The 24,054-nt window shown below is 44.7% G+C and overlaps 1 protein-coding gene across 2 annotated transcripts in view; it reads right to left on the minus strand.

Annotated features, from left to right (window-relative positions):
• The window catches only part of SPHKAP (SPHK1 interactor, AKAP domain containing), a 207,270-nt gene that overhangs the window by 52,150 nt on the left and 131,066 nt on the right, over positions 1–24,054 (minus strand). For both annotated transcript variants that reach the window (XM_033959773.1, XM_033959772.1), the window contains exons 4-5: positions 12,412–12,471; positions 7,765–7,899 (exon numbers count right to left, since the gene is read on the minus strand). In XM_033959773.1, coding sequence (XP_033815664.1) covers positions 7,765–7,899; positions 12,412–12,471 — 195 coding nt within the window. The remainder of the gene's footprint in view (positions 1–7,764; positions 7,900–12,411; positions 12,472–24,054) is intronic.

Raw genomic sequence — 24,054 nt, forward strand, 5'->3', positions numbered from 1 at the left:
CCCTAAACGAAATACCAAGAGAAATGAAGTTGGAGTGCCTTTTCAAAGAAATGGAAAATATGGCTATTTCTTGAACTGCGGAGTATGATTTGGAATTTATTTATTGCTTTTTATGGTAGTGGTTTGAGTGTGGTATTTATTTATTTTATTTTATTTATAGTTGTTATTCCACATAACTCCTAAGCAAATCACAATAAGAACATACAAATTAGGATGAGAATCATGTATTCACAGGCTCTAGGGAGAAGTGGTTTAGTCGTATGTTCACTTTCTGCTTATGATGCTGCTGTAATACAAGGGTGGGGGTAGGGGGCTGGGGTGAGGTAGGGGGTGATATAATTGCACTGGGACTGAATAAAACAGGGAACCTGTAGACCATTTTCATAGAAGATATTGTATATTTGGGTGCTGTGCTATAAATTATTTCTGATTCCTAAAGCATGAATCTATTGCACTTAAATACATTTACCATTCAATGATGGTGATCCATTCATGATTTCTCTAAAGGAAGCACTGATTTTTGTTAACACATTTGACATTCTAAAAGAGACGGGCTACATAGTTTATAGCTTATCTTTTGTGAGTGCTGCCTCATGCTACATGATTAATTACCAGTGTCTTAATTTTGATTACAAAAGAGCCAAATGAAGATGATTTCTGTGTTCTAATGGAAAGACTGGGTTCAGCAAGATAAAACAGTTGTTTTGGATTATCGCTTCTGTGATATAATGGCGGACCTGGATTATTATGGAATTCTAGTACTTGTGTTGTATTGTATGGTTGTGATAGCATTAATCATTTCACTCCAATGCTAACATATTTTCCCTTTTGTACGTTAGACTGCCTGTAGGCATGGAACATGAGAAATCTTCCATAAATTAGTATCTTATTACTGACACGTCATTTTTGAAATGCAGAGGAGCAGAGAACTATACATTAGATTTAGAACTGTGGAAAACGTCCTGCACAATAGGATTTCAGTCAGAGTTGATGCTTTGCTGACAGGCCATAAGAACATGAGAATAGTATTACTGGATCAAACCAATGGTCCATCTAGCCCAGAATCTTGTCTTCACAGAGGTCAATCTAAGGGTTCCTTTTAAAAAGGTGCCCTAGCGGTTTTAGGACGGGCTAAAATGCCGCGCACACTAACCGCTACTGCCTCTTTTTAAGCAGGCGATCATTTTTCAGCTTGCGTGCGCTATAACGCATGCTAATCTTGTGCGTGCGCTAAAAACGCTAGCTCACCTTTGTAAAAGGAGCCCCAAGTCACAAATACCTGGCAAAACCCCAAATAGTAGCAGCATTCCATGCCAGCGATTCAGGGCAAGCAGTGGCTTCTCCCGTGTCTGTCTCAACAGCAGTTTATGGACTTTTCCTCCAGGAACTTATCCAAACCTTTTTTAAAACCAGCCACAGTAACTGCTCTTACCACATCCTCTGGCAACGCATTTCAGAGCTTAACTATTCTCTGAGTGAAAAAAATATTTCCTCCTATTGGTTTTAAAAGTATTACTTTGTAACTTCATCGATTTTTCTCCTAGTCTTTGTTAATCTTGATGCAGTAAAAAAAAAAAAAAAAATCGATCCACTTGTACCCGTTCTACTCCAATCAGGATTTTATAGACTTCAATCATATCTCCCCCCCACCCCAGCCATCTCTTTTCCAAGCTGAAGAGCCCTAACCTCTTTAGTCTTTCCTCATATGAGAGGAGTTCCAGCCCAATTATCATCTTGGCCGCTGTGATATACTGTATTTTTTGGGGCTAGCTTTTTTTTTTTTTACTATTATGTATATTTTTTCTCTCACCTACTGCATTTTTTTCGCTTATTGTCCAGTAAAAAAAAAGTGGTATGAAAGGATTGATAGAACCCAAAACTGAATTAGAAAATAAAGGGTAAAAGAGAACCTGTTCCCCACCCCCCATTTAGTGGATTAAAAGCAATTAAACTTATCCAACAGTAGTTATAATAAGGAAGTGCAATATTTGACTTGCATCTCATAATGGTTGCATTTCTAACCAATGTCACCTAGGTTTGTTTTTAAGGTGGTATTATTAACCACACACAATTATTTTATACAAATAAATTTAGCCTGCAGCATTGTACGTGTCTCTGCAGTTCTCTTTGGTTTTGTTTTGCATCCTTCACTGCAGCTTTTGTTGGTTTTTCCCTTTGTTTGTACATGATATAAAGATATGCAGAAAACACAGAAAAGATGAAGGCAGATAAAGGCCATATGACTAGGGTTACCAGATTTTCCGTTTGGAAAATCTGGACCCTCTGGACCCGCCTCCCAAGCTTACCTAGTTCCACCCATCCCCGCCCCATCATGCCCCATTCCTGCCCCCAATCCCATCCCATCCACGCCCTCGCCGGGCAAGACGTCTGTGCATTTGCGGATGCCTCCTGCCCGATGTGATGTGGAGGAAGCTTTTTAAACCCAGACAAAGCGCCGGGTTTTGAAAAGCCCTACATATGACCTATCTGGTCTGCCTATTTATGCCACCTACTATCCCTCCAAGTGTAGAATTGTGGATTAGAATATCAATGTCTTGCAATCATGATCTTACACTTTTGATAATAGAGATGCTATCAATGACAAACTTTTCTTATGACAGAGATGCAAGCTGGCATATACCGTATTTTCACGTAGATAACGCGCACCCGTGTAAAACGCGCACACGGGTATAGCACGCGAAAAACACAAATTTATGTACAGAAATTTTTATATACCACGCACACCCGTATACCGTGCATGCTGCCCGACTCTCCTTTCGCCCGCCCCGACTCTCCTCTGGCCACTCCGACTCTCCTTTGGCCCGCCCCGACTCTCCTCTCCCCCTTGAAGTCCTGTCCCCACCCTGAAAGCCTGATGCCCCCCCGACGTCTGATTCACCCCTCCCCCAGGACCGCTCGCACCCCCACCCCGAAGGACCGCTCGCACGCATCTGCACCCTCACCCGAAGGACTGCTCGCACGCACCCGAACCCCCACCCCGAAGGACTGCTCGCACGCACTCCCAACCGCACCCGCACCCCCACCCTGAAGGACCGCTCGCACCCCCACAGCCTCCCGACCCCCCCCTATCATGTAGAAGCTCCTACCGATGTCCTGCTGCTTCCTCTTGGTGGTCCCGACTCCCCGACACGATCGGGGCAAAAGGGAGCCCAAGCCCTCTTGCCCCGCCGACTCCCCAACTCCCCGACAATATCGGGCCAGGAGGGAGCCCAAGTCCTCCTGGCCCTGGCAACCCCCCCCCGCTAGTTGTTCGGGCGAGGAGGGAGCCCAAACCCTCCTGGCCACGGCGACCCCCTACCCCCATCCCGCACTACATTACGGGCAGGAGGGATCCCAGGCCCTCCTGCCCTCGACGCAAACCCCCCTCCCCCCAATGACCACCCCCCCAAGAACCTCCGACCACCCCCCCAGCCGACCCACGCCCCCCCTAGCCGACCCCCACGACACCCCCACCCCCCTTCCCTGTACCTTTGTGTAGTTGGCTGGACAGACGGGAGCCAAACCCGCCTATCCGGCAGACAGCCAACTACGGAATGAGGCCGGATTGGCCCATCCGTCCCAAAGCTCCACCTACTGGTGGGGCCTAAGGCGCCTGGGCCAATCAGAATAGGCCCAGGAGCCTTAGGTCCCTCCTGGGGGCGGGGCCTTGGGCACATGGTCGGGTTGGGCCCATGTGCCTCAGGCCCCACCCCCAGGTGGGACCTAAGGCTCCCGGGCCTATTCTGATTGGCCCAGGTGCCTTAGGCCCCACCAGTAGGCGGAGCTTTTGGACGGATGGGCCAATCCGGCCTCATTCCGTCGTTGGCTGCCTGCCGGACAGGCGAGTTTGACTCCCGTCTGTTCGGCCAACTACACAAAGGTACGGGGAAAGGGGTGGGGGTGTCGTGGGGGTCGGCCAGGGGGGTCGCGGGTCGGCTGGGGGGCGGTCGGAGGTTCTGGGGGGGGCGGTCGTTGGGGGGAGGGGGGTTTGCGTCGAGGGCAGGAGGGCTTGGGATCCCTCCTGCCCGTAATGTAGTGCGGGGTGGGGGTAGGGGGGGTCGCCATAGCCAGGAAGGTTTGGGCTCCCTCCTGGCCCGAACAACTAGGGGGGGGGGGGTCGTCAGGGCCAAGAGGACTTGGGCTCCCTCCTGGCCCGATATTGTCGGGGAGTTGGGGAGTCGGCGGGGCAAGAGGGCTTGGGCTCCCTTTTGCCACGATCGTGTCGGGGAGTCAGGGGGGCAAGAGGGCTTGAGCTCCCTCTTGCCCCGATTGTGTCGGGGGTGCCGCGGTTGGCTGGGGTAAGAGGGCTTGAGCTCCCTCTTGCCCCGATCGTGTCGGGGGTGCCGCGGTTGGCTGGGGCAAGAGGGCTTGAGCTCCCTCTTGCCCCGATCATGTCGGGTGTCGGGACCGCCAAGAGGAAGCAGCTTCTACATGATGGGGGGGGGGTGTCGGGAGGCTGTGGGGGTGCGAGCGGTCCTTCAGGGTGGGGGTGCGGGTGCGGGTGGGAGTGCGTGCGAGCGGTCCTTCAGGGTGGGGGTGCGGGTACGTGCGAGCGGTCCTTCGGGGTGGGAGTGCGAGCGGTCCTGCGGGGGGAGGGTGAATCGGACGTCGGGGGGGAACTATGTAAAAAAAATTTTGTACAACGCGCTCACGCGTATAACGTGCAAGGGTATGCACGGTACATAAAAACCACGTATAACGCGCGCGTTATCTGTGAGAAAATACAGTAATGCATGTTTATTTTTTCTTCTTAGAATATGTTTATCTTTCTTATCTAGATAGAGGTCTTAAGATGTAATCATAGATCAGTTAACCAAGAATAAAATCTATTGTGCGAATCTGTAACTCAGCAAAGATATATCTGCTTCAATATATGCAGAATAACAGAATGGGCATGCTGAGTAACTGAAAAACATAGTAATATAGTAAATGACAGCAGATAAAGACCTGAACTGTCCATTCAGTCTGCCCATAAGTGATACTCATTTAAAAAAAATACATGATTTGATTACCTTGTTTCTTCTTTGATATTTTTAGGCCGTAGACTGTATAGTCTGGTATTGACCTAGGTTCCAAATGCTGGAGTTGCCATCTAATCAAGCCATTGTGATATCACTGATGAGTTTGGGTCTTAAGCATTGGTGGAATGAGGCAGGTGCTGGAAGCTGCTTGTACTGAAGCTGCAGTTAGCTTACTGGGAGAACTTCTGCCTCAAACAAGCCTAGAAACTTGACTGCTGTTTCTTCAGACTGTTTCTTAGACCTCACGACCAGTCTGAGACTCCATTGGACCTCATACTTAGAGTTGGGGGGGGGACCCAGTCAGCCCCAATCCTGGAGAAAACTGCCACACAGCCACTCAGCCTGTGCTGAAGCCCTCTGCGGACAGAACCTGGATTGAGCCTTGCTTCCAAACTGTTAGTGTAGGCCAGCCAAGTAGGTGCCCTGACAAGCAGGCTGCCCCCTGGCTACAGACTTCTGGTCTCAGAATCTGAGCTCTCCTGCAGTCAGAGGAGTCCCAGAACTAGGAGCCTCTGCAGCACCAAAAAGCCTTATGATCGGATAAATCCCCCCCATCAACATCAAATGAAAGAAAAATATAAACAGAAGAGACAGGCTCCTATCATCTCGCGGGTAGAGAGATAAACTGAGGAACTGGAGCACAGTCCAGAGATGGGAGGTGAAGAAAAAAATTCTAATGAGGCTCTCTACACAAATTCTCACAGGAATAGATTGACTACCTGAAGGTTCAGGAATGATGTGCCTGTTGCACTAGAAACTGTGGTATTCAATTTACACAATAATGTATATACAGTACTTGCTGGTCAATATTCAGCTTGTGATGGTCAGCATTTTAAAAAATGCTGATCACAGTGGGAACAATTAGACCTAGGTATTCAATGCGGCATTTGCTGGCCACCAGGTCTTATGTGAGTTCTGGCTCATATTCAGCCTGGACCCGCATAAGATACTTACATGAATATCAGCCGCCACCAGCATAAGGGAGGCAGGTGCCCTAACCACCTCTGTTTTCCTCCCTTCTCCCTCCCATCCCTGAATGCAGAAAACCCCTAACTAAGCCCCCCACCTCCCCTGATTAAGCACCCTTCTAAGCTCAATTACCTCCTCCCCCTACCACCGCCCCATGTAGGAACTTTAAGGCCTGCTAGCCACTTACTTAATTGGTTGGCAGTCTGAATATCACCACTAACCAGTTAAATATAGGCTCCACCTAAGCTCCACCCAGCACTAACTGGACAATTCAGGGGTGGTTAGTGCTGATATTCAGTGGCACTGTCCAGTTAAGTACCACTGAATATTTGTGGTTAGGCAAGTACAAACAACACATGAAGGAAGAAGGTTGTCCTGCAAGACAAATCGCTTTGAATACTGATCGGATATTGTTTTTGTCATAACAAAAAAACCCAGGATGCCAAATAATTATATCACGTCTTCATCACTGTATACATTTTCTTAAGCAAAATTCTATTTCTAAAACAAACTCTCTCTAGTCTTCAGTTGATTTAAACAACCCTGTGTCACGTTTGAATCTTGATTAGGGTAGTATGGTTGCTATGGCAGTTCACCTGAATAGATAGATATAAATGGCAACAAACAAATTGCAGGTGATATCTTTATACTGGACTAAATCGAACATTTGGGACTAGCTTTTGAGAGCTCTGCTCCATTCTTCAGATCATTCCAGATTGAGCTTGGGACGATGTTACCTGAGTATACAGGTAAATTATACTGTAGAACAGTGGTTCCCAATCTTGTCCTGGAGGACCACCAAGCCAATCGGGTTTTCAGGCTAGCCCTGATGAATATGCATGAGAGAGATTTGCATATAATGGAAGTGATAGGCATGCAAATCTGCCCCATGTATATTCATTAGGGCTATCCTGAAAACCCGATTGGCCTGGTGGTCCTCCAGGACAGGGTTGGGAACCACTGCTGTAGAATACACCCATTAGTGGTTGTTTTCTGATGCTGCCTAAATGTGTGGGCCTTTATGTTGGGGGCCTCCTCAGACTTTGAAGATTGGCTTCTTTCAAAACTTTGGTCTTATGAAGAAAGGAGATAACTGGCACCTATATAACCCAGGGCTCCTCCCTAGTGCCACCCCCAGTTCCTCCCTTGACCTGTCCATCTTTTACTTGGGCGGTCTGAAGGGATATTGTCTGGTTAAGTGCAGTTGAAAATCTAGGGATACCAGATATCTGGATTTCCCCGGACATGTCCTCCTTTTGAGTTTATGTCCGGAGGTCCGGACGGCTTTTCAAAACCTGACACTTTGTCCGGGTTTTGAAAAGCCTCCCTCAAAATCACTGTCAGGCATGAAGGCAACGGTGATGACATCACACTCACGCGCTTGTGCGTGATGTCATCGTTTTGCAGGCGCGGTGCCCTCCTGCCTGACCAGAGCAGGCAGCAGGGAGTGGGGATGGGGCGGGGCTAGGGTGGGTTAAGGGGGGCGGGACTGGGCATGATGGGACGGGGATGGGTGGAACTGGGAAATCTTGGGGGCAGGTCTAAGGGATCTGGATTTTCTGAAAATCTGGTAACGCTATGAATATCCCCACTTAGGGGATTTAAGCGGACAGGAGAGCTTCCTGCCTGCTTAAACTGCTCTGAATATCAGCCCCAGTTTTTCTAACAGGATCCCTATCCATGCTTACAAGTAATTGCAGTCCTTTCTGTTCAATCTCATGCCACGACTATGAAAGTGCTGATGTATACTTAAATGTCAGCTTGCAGTTCCTACCTGGGGAACTTCAAAGCTAGCCTGGAGGCTTCCTGAGGTTAATCCGCTCAGCAGGACAATTTCATTTTCCTTTGGCTGCTGCACATTCACAGAGCTGATAAACTTGGGGAGATCGGGAGAGACTGCAATCAGTTTCTGCAGGATATGAAGTACATATGAAGCAACGCAAGATTAATTTTGTTCCATTCTAACTGCCACCTTATCTCACTGTTCATCTCAAATGACTAAACTGTGGCTTCTCATAGGCGATTCATAAGGTCAGGGCCAGCTCAACCTATGGACCAGGTGAGGCCCTGATCCAGGGCGCCGGTTATAAAGTTCGCCAAAATCCAAGTCCATCTACCTACAGACTTCTAGGATAGATTCCAGACTGGGATTTTGACACCTTTTATTATCAGTGTCCTGAGCCAGTGCCTCACCTGGTCCAGCAGAAGGAGAGAATTGAGAGAGAGAGGGAGATACTGGATCACAAGTGGGGGAGGGTAAAATACCAGACTGTGGGGTTAGGGGGAGCATGCAAAAGTTGGTTCAGGGTGCCACATTCCCTTGAGCTAGCCTTGTGTAAGATAAGATTAGCACTAAATTTAGCACTACATACTCCATAACCTTTCCACTTTTGGGAACTTACATTTCAGGGGTGGTCCGACAGTGATCTTGACCTCTAGGCACTAAGGATCGTGGGCCCCTAACCACCCATCAAAATGATTAAACTAGATGGAAGCTAGGGGAGAGTAGGCCTCTACCGTTGTGCGAGGGATCTTCAAAAAGTTTCCGCACTTTTTTTTTAAAAAACACTATTAAATATCTCAAAAGCAAATTACATCACTACTTGCAAAGTGAGCCGACTTGCCTGACTAGTCGCATGACATTCTACGACACACCCTCTTACCACTTCTCCCACCCCAATCAATTCCTGTGAAAATATGAAAGTGTGGAAACTTTTTGAAGAACCCTCGAGGGTTCTCGGCCACTGCCCTATTGTCCAAATGGTCAGTCTGTCCCTGCTATACCATACACATGCAGTCACCCTCCTCCACTTATACCCATCATTCATGCTAACAAGACAATGATAATAACATTATTATTTTTATGGAGATACCAGGCATGGAGAATACTATATGAGGGTATCTGAGAAAGGAAGAGATTTTGGATGTAGCTCTCACTTTTTTTTTTCCAGTTGTAGCTCAAGGCTACATTTAGGTGTAGTAGGTTTTTTCCTGTCCCAGAGGGCTTACAGTCTACAGCAGGTACATGAGGCAATTGAGGGGTAAGTGACTTGCACATGAACACAATAAACCAACCATTAGAAAGCAAAACCCAGATATCTCTATCCATTCTCCTTTTGCTGGAGAACCTATGGTAACCCTAGGAAAGCCAAGCTTCCAAATCCTTCTTCTCCCACTGAAACCCTTTGTGCCCTTCATTGTTTCAGGTATCAACTTAAATTTTAAGCCCTCTGAATCAGTGAAATACTTGCTACACCTGAATTAACTCATCATGAGTTTGAGTTTGGAAAGACAAGTAATCAAATTGAAAACCAAATCCGAAATCCATTGCCTAAGCAGAATTTGAAACCTGATAACAGCCCATTGCTGTAACCATTCTGCCCTGTCTCCTCTAGAATAATCAGTTCAATCTCAAAATCAAAAATTTAATGAATGCTAGTGTGTCCACTTTAATTATTGAAGATGGACAACGGAAGAGTGAAGAGTAGAATGTTTTGGCTATGAGTTTCTACACCAGATAAAGTAGATTATAGATGTAATTTTTCCAGAAAGTATACAGTATTGCAAATATGAATGTTGAGAATGCCCTTGATATCTCTTCTCCATATTGTGAGATCCCTGTGCAGTATGCAATTGAAGTAACAGGTTCAACCTGCTCAGGCAGGAAGGAGGGGGCCCAGACGAATTGTAGACAGAAATCAAAGGAATCATCACTGAAACTGCTCAAAAGCATATGTCATGCAAGAAGCCAGTACGTGGTAGGAGCTGGTTAAATGCAACCACCCTCCAAATCACTAATAAGAGGAGAGAGGCAAAGGCTACGGGCAGGTTGAATGAGGCGAGGTGACTCAATGCTGATTTCCAAAAAGCAGCCAGGAAAGACAAGAACTTCCTGAATGCTCGATGCATGAAACTCAAAGAACCCTATATCAAGAACCACACCAGGGAATTATTTGCCATGGTGAAACAAGTAAAAAAAGCCTTTCTCAGTATGCCAATCAACCATCAAAGACTGTGATGGGAATGAAATTAGCAACCAGCAGGACATCGAGCAAAGATGGAAAGAATATACAGAGGAATTATACCAGCACTGACTACCTTAAAGAGCTTAGGGGTCAAGAGGAAGCAGAACCAGACCTATTGGAAAGTGAAGTAGATTGGGTGCTGGGCAGCTACCCAGCAACAAAGCACCTGGCATTGATGGAATCCCTGCAGAGCTGCTCAAACTAGTCCCAAAAGCCACACTGCCAGCACTATGGCAGATGATCTGGAGGACCTGCACATGGATAAAGTACTGGAAAAGATCAGTTTTTATCCCACTGCTGAAGAAAGGCGATGCCAGGGATTGTACCAACTATATAACAATCGCCCTGATCCTCCATGCAAGCAAGGTGATTCTAAAGATCATCCAGAGACGCTTGGGCAACATCCTTGATTGAGAATTTCCTGATGCCCAAGCTAGATTCTGTAAGGGCAGAGGGACCTGTGATCACATCACAAACTTGAGGTGGATCATAGAAAAGGTGAGGGAATACCAGAAGAAGCTCTACTTGTGCTTCATTGATTATCCAATCCAATCCAAACCTTAGTCTTATAAACTGGGTCATTCCTAGTAGGGACACGATCTGGTTCACAAAATTAATCAACAAGACAAAGGAAAACAATGATTGGTCAGAGAATTCATCTTTTACAGTCCCTTATTTATCAGTTATACCAAGGCTTTTGACTGTGTTGAGCATGACAAGCTTTGGGAAGCACTGAGTGAGGTAGGTGTCCAGCGCAACTGATTAGGTTAATCAGATCACTCTACTATGATCAAGAAGCTACAGTGTGAACCAGGTATGGCGATACAGAATGGTTCAAGATCAAGTAGGTACAAGACAAGGATGCATCCTCTCTCCTTTCTTTTCAACCTCTTTGCAGAAGTAATCAAGAAGAAGCTGGACTTAGATGATTCGAGTGTTGGGTTCAAAATAGGCAGAAGGACCATCAGCAATCTGAGATATGCAGATGATATTACCCTGTTGGCAGAGAGTGAGAAGGACCTCAAGAAGTTGATCCTAAGCTGAAAGAAAGCAAGAAGATGGGACTTTACCTGAACATCAAGAAGACCAAAATCATGACTACCGTCAACAAGAAAGTCCACATAAAGATCAACAATGAAGAAATAGAAGTGGTTGACAGCTTTGTTTTCCATGGGTCCCTCATTGATCACAATGGTGGTTCGACAGCAGAGATCAAGTGTCCATTAGTACTGAGGCATGCAGCTATGGTGAGCATGGACCAAATTTGGAAGTGCAAGGATATCTCAGTCACCATCAGACAAAGACTGGTCACTGCCATTGTCTTCCCAATCACAACATATGCTGTGAGACATGGCACTCACAAAAGCAGATAGAAGAAAAATCAACGTCTTTGAGCTGTGGTGCTAGAGAAGACTTCTACAAATCCCATGGACAGCTAGGATCACCAACAAATATGTTCTTGATCATATAAACTCAGAGTTGTCCATGGAAGGCAAGATTATCTGAATTCACTAGAAAAGGAAGGTGCTAATTGTAATCGTTGGTGGAAAAAGAAAGCAGGGGAGACCAAAGGCCCGTTGGCTGGATACCATCAAGAATGACATGGGAATGAACATCGAGCAATTGAAAGAAGCCGTGGAAAACAGGGAAGCATAGTGAGAACTGATCTAAAGAATATCCAAGGGTCGGACACAAATCAATGGACAGTAGTAGTAGTATATAGCCAATCTCCTTCCCTTCACCTCTTCCCTCTAACAACTACAAGATTGGGCTTAAGAAATGTAACCTCAAGAACTTGATCTAACTCTTATAATACACCACGTAGATTCCAGGTAGAGAATTATGGTATATAAGACACTTTATTGTATTGTATTGAATATTAGTAATAAGATTTGTGGAGTTTTTTTTTTTCTGGGAGACCTGCAATGGTTCAAAGGCAGTTTTGAGGTGAATTGTTTGTATGGTTGTTTGTTCCCTCAAACCCACTGAGGTCTCTCTTTTTTTCTCCACATTTTTTATACCTTTTTTTGGACATGTGGGAACACACTAGTATTCATTAATTTTTGATGTTTGAGATTGGACTGATTGTCAAGGTTTGATTTTTCCTCTAGGATAAACCAGTCAGGGTGTCATTAACACTACTCCCCCTCCTCCTTTTACAAAACCACACAAGAGGTTTTTAGCATTGGCCGGTATGCTGAATGTTCTGCTGCGACGCTCATAGGATCTCTATGACCGTCGGAGCAGCACAGAGCATTCAGTTCTTGCATGGAAGACAGATAGGGCTGGAGCTACAAATCACAACTTTCCAATTTTTTCTTCACTTGAATGATATGTGTAGACATATTTTATCTTAGTAAGAATAAATGCATGGAAAGTTTTTTTGACTTCTTTACCTGATATAAGATGTCAAGGTTGTAATCCTCCTTGTTGACATCTAGATTCACAAAACTAATCTGTAAGTAAAAGAGTGAAAATGCATTAACAGTTTTTGAACGTTACTAAGTGTAAGATGAATGCTCAAAATTAACCAAGGGTGTGGGTTCATTAGTTCAGCATTTATGCGGTACTCCCAACAACTTACATGTAGGTTTCTGAAGTCATTGGCCCTAAAAGAGTTTATCATTTAAAGTAGGTTCCAGAGGCAATGAGAGACAAAATGTCTTGTCCGAGGTCACAAAGAAAGCAGGATTTAAACCATGGGGTCTTGTTCTGGGCTAAGTAACCTAACCATTAGGCCATTCCCTTTCACAGACTGTGTTTGACAAAGACTTGAATAGACATTAAGGTTCATTTTAATAGTAGAAATCAGAAATTATATGTGCAATCAGAATGTGTCCAATTCCAGTTGTATTTTACAAAAGGATCTGTTAACATACTATTACTACTACTACTATTACTACCTAACATTTCTATAGCTCTGAAAGGTGTATGCAGTGCTACACATTTAACATCCAATAGACAGGCCCTGCTCAGAAGAGCTTACAATCTAATTTGGACAGACAGGACATCTCAGAGTAGGGGAGCATCTGGCAGAAGTGAGTTGGAGTTAAGAATTGAAAGCAGCTTCAAAAAGTGGGCTTTCAGCTTGGATTTGAATACTTCTAGGGGTAGGGAACTCCGGTCCTCGAGAGCCGTATTCCAGTTGGGTTTTCAGGATTTCCCCAATGAATATGCATGAGATCTATTTGCATGCACTGCTTTCAAAGCATATTCATTGGGGAAATCCTGAAAACCTGACTGGAATACGGCTCTCGAGGACCGGAGTTCCCTACCCCTGTTCTAGAGACAGAATGACGCATTGATTCTGGCAGCCTGTTCTAGGCAAGATAGAAGGGATGGAGTCTGGAGTTGGTGGAGGAGGAGAAGGAGAGGGGGGGAGCATATAGGGTGCAAAGTGAGGAGAGATATGGAGGGGATGCAGAGTGAATGCACTTGTAAGTCAGTAAGAGGAGTTTGAACTGTATTCAGAAATCGATGGGGAGTCAATGAAGTGACTTGAGGCGAGGGGTAATGTGAGCATGGCGGCTCTCATGGAATTTGAGTCGTGCAGCAGTACAGTATATTGAATGGACTGAAGTAGAAGACCTGAGGGAAGAACATTGCAGAGGCCTTTTAAAGCAATCTCTTTATTGTATTAGAAGCCAGAGACTTTTTAAAATTCAGTTTTACAATTTGGAACTCAATATCCCCCTCCTTTACAAAAGGGCGCTAGCATTTTTAGTGCTTATATGAGTGTCGGCACTGTTACCGCCGCGGCCGGCGCTAAAAATGCTAGTGCAGCTTTGTAAAGGAGAAGGGTATATGACCAGTCTTATATTATACTGAAATTTCACTCATGGGAAATTTGTGTTTCCCATCCTGTAAATGTTTTTATGGGATTTTGGGCTCCTTTTACGAAGCCGCGTTAGCAGCTTTAGCGCGTGCGACTTTTAATCATGCGCTACCCCACACTAGCCGAAAAACTACCACCTGCTCAAGAGGAAGCGGTAGCGGCTAGCGTGTGCTATTACGCGCGTTAAACCGCTACTGCGCCTTCGTAAAAGGAGCCCTTTGTCTTTCCATCTTGTAGGACGAATTTAATAGAAGGTTTTAATGTTTTATTATGTTTGTCTTGTTGAAACATGTTTAGCATTTTTAATATGTATGCATGTAAATTTGTAAACCGCATAGTTTTTATGGGGTATATAAATCTAATATAATAAAACGGTAAGCCGCGCATGCGCACTTCCTAAGCGTGCGTCCATTTTCCGTGAGCTGTAGCTAGGAAGTGCGCATGCAGCGGCTCACCCCCTGCCCTCTGCATCGCCTCCCGGCTCCAGCGGCGTGACAGTTTTAAAAGAGGCGCGGGATTGTTTCAACGCGGAACCACCAGCTGTTAAAGCTCCTGGCGCTGACTCCCGACGGTGGAGGAGAGGCAAGGTAGAAGAAGATTTCCGCTGCCCGGCACCCGAGTCCTTTGCCGCCCACCCCCCCTTCCCTTACCGCGGCCCCGACTGGCGATTTAAGCAGCGTGTCCAGCAGTCTTCACACGCTGGACGTGCCAGAGTAAATCAGGCCAGTAGAAGGACCCGAAGCAGCGTGTGAAGACTGCTGGACACGCTGCTTGAATCGCCAAGTGTAGTCGGACCCGCGGGAAGGGAAGGGGGGGCGGCAAAGGACTCGGGCCCGCGTTTGTAGTCGCGACTGTGGGAAGGGAAAGGGGGTAGAGGAAACAATAATGCTGCTGCACAGGGAACTGGTGTGGGGGGAGGGAAATGGAAGGGGGAGGGAATGCTGCTTTGGACAGACAAGCAGAGGGAGGAAGGGAGACAGAAAGACACAGGGGCAGGTGCATAGGGAACTGATGTGGGGGGAGGGAAATGGAGGGGGAGGGAATGCTGCTTTGCACACACAGACAGAGGGAGGAAGGGAGACAGAAAGACAAGAAGCAAGACATAGGGGCAGGTGCACAGGAAACTGGTGTGGGGGGAGGGAAATGGAGGGGGAGGGGATGCTGCTTTGCACACACAGACAGAGGGAGGAAGGGAGACAGAAAGACAAGAAGCAAGACACAGGGGCAGGTGCACAGGGAACTGGTGTGGGGGGAGGGAAATGGAGGGGGAGGGAATGCTGCTTTGGATACACAGACAGAGGGAGGAAGGGAGACAGAAAGACAAGAAGAAAGACACAGGTACAGGGAGATATACAGAAAGACAAACAGACAAAGGGGGCCAGGGACAGAGACAGACAGAAAGAAAGACAGCAAGAGTCACGTCAGGAGGGGTGCGGGATGCCGCAGAGGGAACTTTTCCAATGGGTGCAACTGGGTGGCTGTCGGGAACCTCTGATCAGGGGCAGAGCAAGGTAACTGTATCATAGGGATAAGAAGGAGGAGGGGGGGGAGAAAAAGGAAGGGAAGCCTACTGCTGGACAGGGGGAGAAGGAAAGAGGTGCTGATGGACAGGGGGTGGGTGAAGAAAAAGGAACGGAGGCCTAATGTTGGACAGGGGGAGAAGGAAGGTGCTGCTGGACAGGGGGGAGGTAAAACAAAGGGAGAAGGGCTGCTGCTGCATAAGAAGAGCTGTGAAGGGGTGGTGGTGGACACAGGGGAGGTAAAAGGAAGGGAGAATGGACAGGGGGAGCAGGCAAGGGGTGGTGATGGACAGCCAAGGAAAAAGAAAGACAGAAAGAAAGAAAGCGGCTAAGGAGAGAGAGAGAGAAAAAGAAATAAAGAGAGACACACACACATATATTCTAGCACCCGTTAATGTAACGGGCTATAAGATTAGTTTTTAAATAAATAAATAAATAATAAATAAAAGGCGTTCTTCCTGCAGCACCCTTGAAAGAGTTGAAAAGAAAATGATATACATGCCCCATAAACGTGTCATCTAAACAAGTCATTATACCTGAAGTGGCTGGATCACATAAGTCTTCTCTCACTCTAGTCCAGGGGTAGGGAACTCCGGACCTCAAGAGCCGTATTCCAGTCGGGTCTTCAGGATTTCCCCAATGAAAAAGCAGTGCATGCAAATAGATCTCATGCATATTAATTGGGGAAATCCTGAAGACCCGACTGGAATACGGCTCTCGAGGACTGGAGTTTCCTACCTCTGCTCTAGCCTATTGATTGCCATTAAAGGTCAAGAGCCAACATACACAGTCTGCAAGTCTTTAATACCTTCCCGAGGATATAAAACAAAACTGATGAACATAAGCTGAGAAAACAGCCATTCTGGAGCTGACATTTATGTAGCAGTGATACTGCTTGACGTCATCATTTATAGTATGTTTATTAAATTTTAAACATTACTGTGGTCCTCACCTTTACAAATTTCTGTTTTGATATCTATTCTTGCGCTACAATAATCCCTGGTGTAGGGTATGAGTGGAATCGCATGTGTAGATTATAAAGGGGCTTATTGTAGATTCATCTCCACGTCATTAGAGGCACAGGTTGAGGCAAAAAAAGTAACCCCTATAGTTTATTTTTACAGTTTTCCAAGCAACCACTTTGAATTTCAATAAGGAATGCCACATCTTCATTTAGTTATCATACTTAAACGTATCACTATTAAACAAACTTTTAATTATTGTAAGCTATCTTGATGCTAGTGACATTTTAAAGTTACTACCCAGTGATTTTTGTTCCAGCTAGAACATAGTAAAATAATGTCATTCAAACGATGCAATTAACAATTGTCAGAATTTTGCAGTCATTGTGAATGTTGAAAGCATCCACCCCCAGCTTTAACATAGGCCTTCAGCAGTTACTGCGGGAAGCTCTTAACAGCCTTGTCGATTGGTCCCTGTGCTAGGCTGTCCCAGATAATCTGCAGTGCTTCCTTCAAGTCAGCAATTGTTTGCGGCTTTGGGTGGAGCTTGGGTGCCCTTCAGACATCACCGTGACATCATTAACAGTATAATAGAGTAGTTTTACAGTGCAAACATTTTTGAATGCGCAAAAACCGCTGGTTGGTCATGCTCAAAGTCTGTAACTTCACTAACACCCCTCCCCCACCCTTTTATAAAACCGCGAAAGCACGCCGGTTACAAAACTGGCTGGCACGCTGAATGCTCTGTGCTGCTCCCGACGCTCATAGAGTTCCTATGGGTGTCGGGAGCAGAGCAGAGCATCCAGCGCGCCGGCCTGCATTAAAAACTTCTTCTGTGGTTTTGTAATGGGGGAGGGGGGTGTTTGAAGATAATCTTATTTCACTCACAGCACACTAAAATTTCAAGCGGTTGCTGAGAAAGCAGCAAAAAACCCCACAAAAAACCCCTCTTAGAGCTTAGTTTTATTTTTTCCCTCACCCTATACATTTCCAGATTTCATGCATCTGTGAACAGCAATTTCAGAAGGCTGTTATGTATACTGATGATCCACATCACACAGAGATTTGAAGGGATGATGGTTAAAGCTGCCTTGGATGGAAAACAAAAATCTACACACATATTCCTCATTTTACAAAGGGAATATACCTTTATGGGAATAAATTTCCTAGCCAGGCTTTGCACTAGCTCAAAGCATAAACAGAATGTTAAAAAGTGCTTGTTTTGGCCTGAGCTTTGCATGAGAGATTAAGGGATTCATTTTTAATCCCTTATTTCTGCCTCTGAAATGAAGAAAAATGTAAACTCCTTACTTGGTCGGCCATGCATACATGTGTAGGTATGCAACACTGCACAGCTACATGTAGAAATAGTAATGGGTTTCTGCTGCTTATTTTCTGCATGTGTACGAGGGCGAATCAAAAATGAAAGGCAATTGTTAAATTACACGATAACTGGAACAGAGCAAGCAAAATGCCACATAAGTACTCGTACATTGCCTGTTGAATAGTTTGGCCACGCACAGTGCAGCGCTCGGCCTTTAGCCACGTGGCAGCCATGAGGTTAGAAACATGTATGCTCCACTGCAAGATTGTACCATCAAAAAACAATGTGTAGTAGTAATGTAATGTAATGTAATTTATTTCTTGTATACCGCTAATTCCGTTAGGTTCTAAGCGGTTTACAGAAAATATACATTAGGGTGCATTAAAATTATAAGTAAGATAGGTACTTAGAAATTCCCTTACTGTCCCGAAGGCTCACAATCTAACTAAAGTACCTGGAAAAATGACAATTAGTAGAGTAATAAAGAAATAAAAAATAGAGATAGAGGAGAAAAATAAGAAAAAAAAAACATTCTAATAAGACTACAATGATCTAAAGGACTTTGAAAGGTTGAAAAGAGGGGAGATAGGAATAGATGCAGAAGGGAGAACCATTGAAACAATGGAATTCTGGGGAAATTTAAATGAAAATTAAATAATAAAATAAAAACAAAACAAGTAGCAAAACAGCAGGGTCAAAACCACGGAAGGCTGCGAAGATCTCCAAAAGGATTTGACGACGCTGGAAAAAATGGGCCAAAAAGTGGCAAATGAGCTTCAACATAGGGAAATGCAAGGTCATGCATGTAGGGAAAAAGAACCCGATGTTCACGTACAAAATGGAGGGATCACCGCTAGGGGTAAGTAACCTTGAAAGAGACCTGGGAGTGATGGTAGACACAACATTGAAGGCGTCGGCGCAGTGTGCCACAGCCTCAAGGAAAGCAAACAAAATGTTGGGCATCATTAAGAAAGGTATCACGACCAGGAAGAAGGAAGTCATCCTGCCACTATATCGTGCAATGGTGCACCCGCATCTGGAGTACTGTGTCCAGTACTGGTCGCCGTACCTCAAGAAGGACATGGCAGTACTTGAGAGAGTCCAGAGAAGAGCAACTAAGCTAATAAAAGGTATGGGGGACCTCTCATATACTGACAGACTGAAAAAGCTGGGGCTGTTCTCCCTGGAGAAGCGGAGACTTAGAGGAGACATGATAGAAACCTTCAAGATCATGAAGGGCATAGAAAACGTAGACAGGGACAGATTTTTCAAATTATGGGGAACCACAAGTACAAGGGGGCACTCGGAGAAGTTGAAAGGGGACAGGTTTAGAACAAACGCTAGGAAGTTCTTTTTCACTCAGAGAGTGGTGAATACATGGAACGCGCTTCCGGAGGCTGTGATAGGCAGGAGCACGTTGCAGGGCTTCAAAGAAGGTTTAGATAGGTTCCTAGAGGACAAAGGGATTGAGGGGTACAGATAAGAGTAGAGTTAGGTACAGGGATAGGAGTGAGAGGCAGGTATAGGAATAACCAGGGACCACTGATCAGGCAATGGGCCTGATGGGCCGCCGCGGGAGCGGACTGCTGGGCGAGATGGACCTCTGGTCTGCCTCAGCGGAGGCAACTTCTTATGTTCTTAATGAATGAGATTAAAAAAATATATATCATAAACTAAAAACAAAGTGAAAATAAAAACAAAACAGTCAAGACTGAAGTCCAGCTTGAAATGACTTCACTGCTCTGGCTGCCAAACTTCTCCAGGTGTCATCCGATCCTAGTCAGCAAACCGGAAGCCCCAAATCCAGTGTCTCCGGTCCTCAACTCGTCTGAGACATTCACACACTCCTCCTGCATGCCAAATTCGCTGAATCTGTCTCCTTTCTGGACAGGCACCGCCCATGCCTCTCTGACCATGCGCGGCGCCTCGATGACCGTGCCATCCGGGCCAACCATGGCCTCCCCTTCACGGTGGCGGTGGTGGTCGTGGGGGTCGCTCCTCTTCATGGCCGAAGCTGGTGGCTGCAGCGCCTTCTCTGAACTTTCTTTTGGCAGAGGGAGTGAAAACTGTGGAAATTCACCGTCAGATATTGCACCGTGAATCAATGAAAGGTTCATGAGTGGGTAAAAAGGGTTAAAGTGGGAAAACAGGTGTAACCGACAAAGGTCATTCTGGTCACTCATCGACATCGTGCACACAAGAGCACATTGACAGGATGGATGCCTTGATTAGAGAAGACCGATAGATAACGGTGTCTCAATTGGCTGCAAAGTGTACCTTAGTGCCAAAATAAGAACAGCCATATTGGGTCAGATTAATGATCCATCTAGCCCAGTACCCTGTTTCCAACAGTGACCATTCCAGGTCACAAGTACTTGGCAGAAACCCAAATAGTAGCAAAATTCCATGCTATCGATTTAAGGGCAAGCAGTGGCTTCCTTCACAACTGTCTCAATATCAAACTATAGAATTTTCCTCCAGGAATTTGTCCAAACCTTTTTTAAATCCAGCTACACTAACTGTGGTTACCAAATCCTCTGGCAATAAGTTCCAGAACTTAACTATTCGTTGAGTGAAAAAATATTTCTTCTTATTTGTTTAAAAGGTAGTTCCATGTAACCTTATTAAATGTTCCCTAGTTTTTTGTAATTTTTGAAAGGGTAAAAAATCAGTTCACTTTTACCTGTTCTATGCCAGTCAGGATTTTGTAGGTCTCAATCATATCCTCCCCTCCCCCCCAACTGTCTCTTTTTCCAAGCTGAAGAGCCCTAACAATTTAGCCTTTCTTCATATGAGAGGATTTCTGTTTCCTTTATGACTGCACTTGAACCTTTTCTAATTCCGCTATATCTTTTTTGAGATATGGTGACTAGAATAGAATGCAAAATTCAAGGTGAGGTTGCATCATTGAGTAATACAGGAGCATTATAATATTCTTGGTCTTATTTACCATACCTTTCCTAATAATTCCTAGCATCCTACAGTATTTGCTTCTTTGGTTACCGCAGCACACTTGTCTGAAGATTTCGGCATACTGTCTACAATGAAACCTATATCTTTTTCTTTGGTGCTAATCCCTAAGGTGGAATCCAATGTCAGGTAACCATGATTTGGATTATTTTTCCCAATGTGCATCGCTTTGCATTTGTCCACATTAAATTTCAGCTGCTATTTGGATGCCCAGTTTACTGATTTCCTAAGGTCTTCCAGCAATTTTTCACAGTCCACATGTGTTTTAACTACTATGAGTGGTTTTGTGTCATCTGCAAATTTAATCATCTCACTTGATGTTTTGATTTCCAGATCATTTATAAATATGTTAAATAGCACTGGTCCCAGTACAGATCCCTGTGGTACTCCACTATTCATTCTCCTCCACAGAGAAAAATGGCCATTTAATCCTAACCTACCATTGTTTTCTGTTCAATAATCAATTCCTGATCTACAACAGAACATTGCCTCCTATCCCATGACTCTTTAATTTTCTCAGAAGTCTCTTATGAGGACCTTTGTCAATAGCTTTCTAAAAATCAGTGCATCAACTGGGGGTTCAGGGTGAGGGTCCTCTGGGGGTCCAGGGCATCCAAAGGTCCTCTAGGATCCAGGGGGGCTTGTCAGGCAAGACCAATGCTCGGTTGCTCCTGCCTTGTCCATCCTCAGCTGCAAAATGACACCCCTAGTGGTAGTCTTGCTTAACTACGGCTAGGGGTCAGAATATCCATATAAAGAAATATAGACGATCTGACCCCTTATAGTAGTCATACGCAGTGGCTTAGTAAGAGTGGGGGGGTGGGGGGCGGTCTGCACTGGGTGCCATTTTGCTAAGGGTGCAGTACCCTTCCTCCTCTCCTCCCCCACACTCCTCTCCTTGCCTTCCCCATACTTTTTTTTTACTTCCCCGGCGCAAGGTTGCTGCCCGCTCAGCACCAGCGCTCTCTCTGATGTCACTTCTGGGACCCCAAAATTTAATTATGCCTCACTGAATTGTCAATCTGTGAGATTTTCTGCAGAAAATTTACCCTCCTCCCCTGCTGTGGCCTGGGACGCTAAATGCTCCAGCGCTCATAGAATTCCTAAGAGCATCCCATTCTATTGTGATTTCCCATTTCCCTTACTTTTTTAAAACTTATGATCTCGATGTAATTATGTTTCCCATTCCCCCTTTTCCGCCTGGTTTTGTGTTAGTCTCATTTAGTCTGTCTATTCCTCTTTTATTTTTAACTAGAGTTTTTATTTTTTTATATTATTAATCTTATTGTAAACCATTTAGATATTTGTAATAGACAATATATCAAGTAACTAATAAACTTGAAACTTGAGCATCTAGGGCCCTGGGCCATGCTAGAAATCTCTACCGCAGCTTAATAAGAGGGCCTTAAATTAGGGAAATTTCTAATGAGCCAATTTGCGTGATTCTTCAGTTCATTAGTGATCTTGCATAAATTTTGTATTGGCTTTTACAGATGCGAAATGACATGAACAAAAATTCACAATCCATGCTACATTTTACAATATTTATTGTTGTTCCACACCTTATTCCTTTGTGTGCTTTATCCTCATATAGCACTGGTTGACTGCAATACATGTGCTTATCACTGTGTATTTCAGTATATTTTAAGATTTGATTAGAATGCCACTCAAATGAAGAAAAAGCCTCTTTTAAGGAAGGCGGCTATAATTAATTATTAGCATTCTCTAATTCTCTTATGGCTGAAAGTGTTGAGTGCCACTCTACAATATTTAACCTTTTTCTTATATCATATTTGAACTATACTGTCTAACATTATCATCTTTGCACTTTAATTAAATCTGCTGGTTATTATTCTGAAGTGCTTAAAATACAGGAAAAGTAGATTGTGCACCGAATGGATTCTTAGCTTTGGCTTTGAGAAGAAAATGAGTAGCAGTTGGAAAGGTCTTGTGTGAAAAAACGTAGCTTACTTCAGTGAAGGAATTTTGTTCATCTATAATTCAGGTCCCTGTAAATGTTATATTATGAATGAGGCTGGTAAAATGTGTACTGTTGAGGGCGACATACATTAACCAAATCAGTATATTTATTGATTGACTGATTACTTTAATTTCTCCTGAAGTCTATATACGTGGGCGCTCTGAGTTGCATGCGCAAATATTATGAGGATCTTATATCCCGCTGAATCCTCATGGTTAGAAGCAGCATATGGCTACATAGAATTCTATATAGAGTTAAACATGTTAATTTTTGGGAATTATATGAGATATTGTAAAGAATTATATATGCTTCATAAAGTTATCATTGTTATCAAATTGTGCATAGAGTCTGAGGTAATATATCATAAATAGCAGCTTACCATTAAATTCCTTCTGCTAGAAATTCCCCAACTCTGAGATGTCTTGTCTGTCCAAATTAGATTGTAAGCTCTTCTGAGCAGGGACCGTTTAATGAATGTTAAATGTACAGCGATGTGAAATGATAAATAGTAGTAGTAATAGGTTTGGGTATCCCCGGTAGGGATTTCTTAAAAAGCCATGTTTTTAGATTTTTGTGAAACAGTATGCATACTGTGTTGTGATGGGAAGTGAATTCCACACTTTTGTTATTTGGTAGTTGAATGATTTGCTGTGAGATGTCTTGTATTTTATATCTATAGCAGGGGTGTCCAACCTTTTGGCTTCCCTGGGCCGCATTGGCCGAAAAAAATGTTTCTGGGGCCGCACAAATGCGCAAACGCTGCAGCAAGACAGAGGAGGGAGCCGGCAAGACGGTAAACACCTGGGGGCAGCAGAGGAAAACACTGCATCGCCCTCGACCGGGGCCACACAAAATACTTCACGGGGCCGCATGCGGTCCTTGGGCCACAGGTTGGACACCCCTGATCTATAGCAAAAACCGCAAGACAAAATATCCTTAAAAGACACCAAAATATAAGTTGGGCATGCCCTAGGACATTGCAGGAAAGTAAACTCCCTAGACGCCACCAAAAATATATAAACCTCAAATCTACATTTTTTAGATAAGGAGCACCCTCAATGTGAGTTTGAAAGCTTTAAAGAGCGACTCAAAGAGCAGCTCTAGTGCTTAGAATAGCAAAGCCAGCAAACACTGAGCAGAGATTACCACTCACTGCCAGCCGCACACCATCATCTGGGTGCTCCTGGGTGCTTTAAAGTGCAAGTCAAGTGCAAACAATGTGCATTAAATAAATATATATAAAAGTGGAAGCCAAAAAGTTCACTGTTCTGCAATGCCCTGAATGCCTAACCCACTGACCTGAACAGAGAATGAAAAAATTAGTCACTTGTCTCTCCAGTTACTTAGCTGAATAAAGGTGCTGTAATCAAATAATAGTAAGGAGAGTCCAGCTTTTTTTGGATCAAAGACCGACCCAGCAGGGTTTCAAGGCAATAGCCCCTTCCTC

The sequence above is a fragment of the Geotrypetes seraphini genome, chromosome 9, assembly GCF_902459505.1.
Source record: "Geotrypetes seraphini chromosome 9, aGeoSer1.1, whole genome shotgun sequence".
NCBI classification, from domain to species: domain Eukaryota; kingdom Metazoa; phylum Chordata; class Amphibia; order Gymnophiona; family Dermophiidae; genus Geotrypetes; species Geotrypetes seraphini.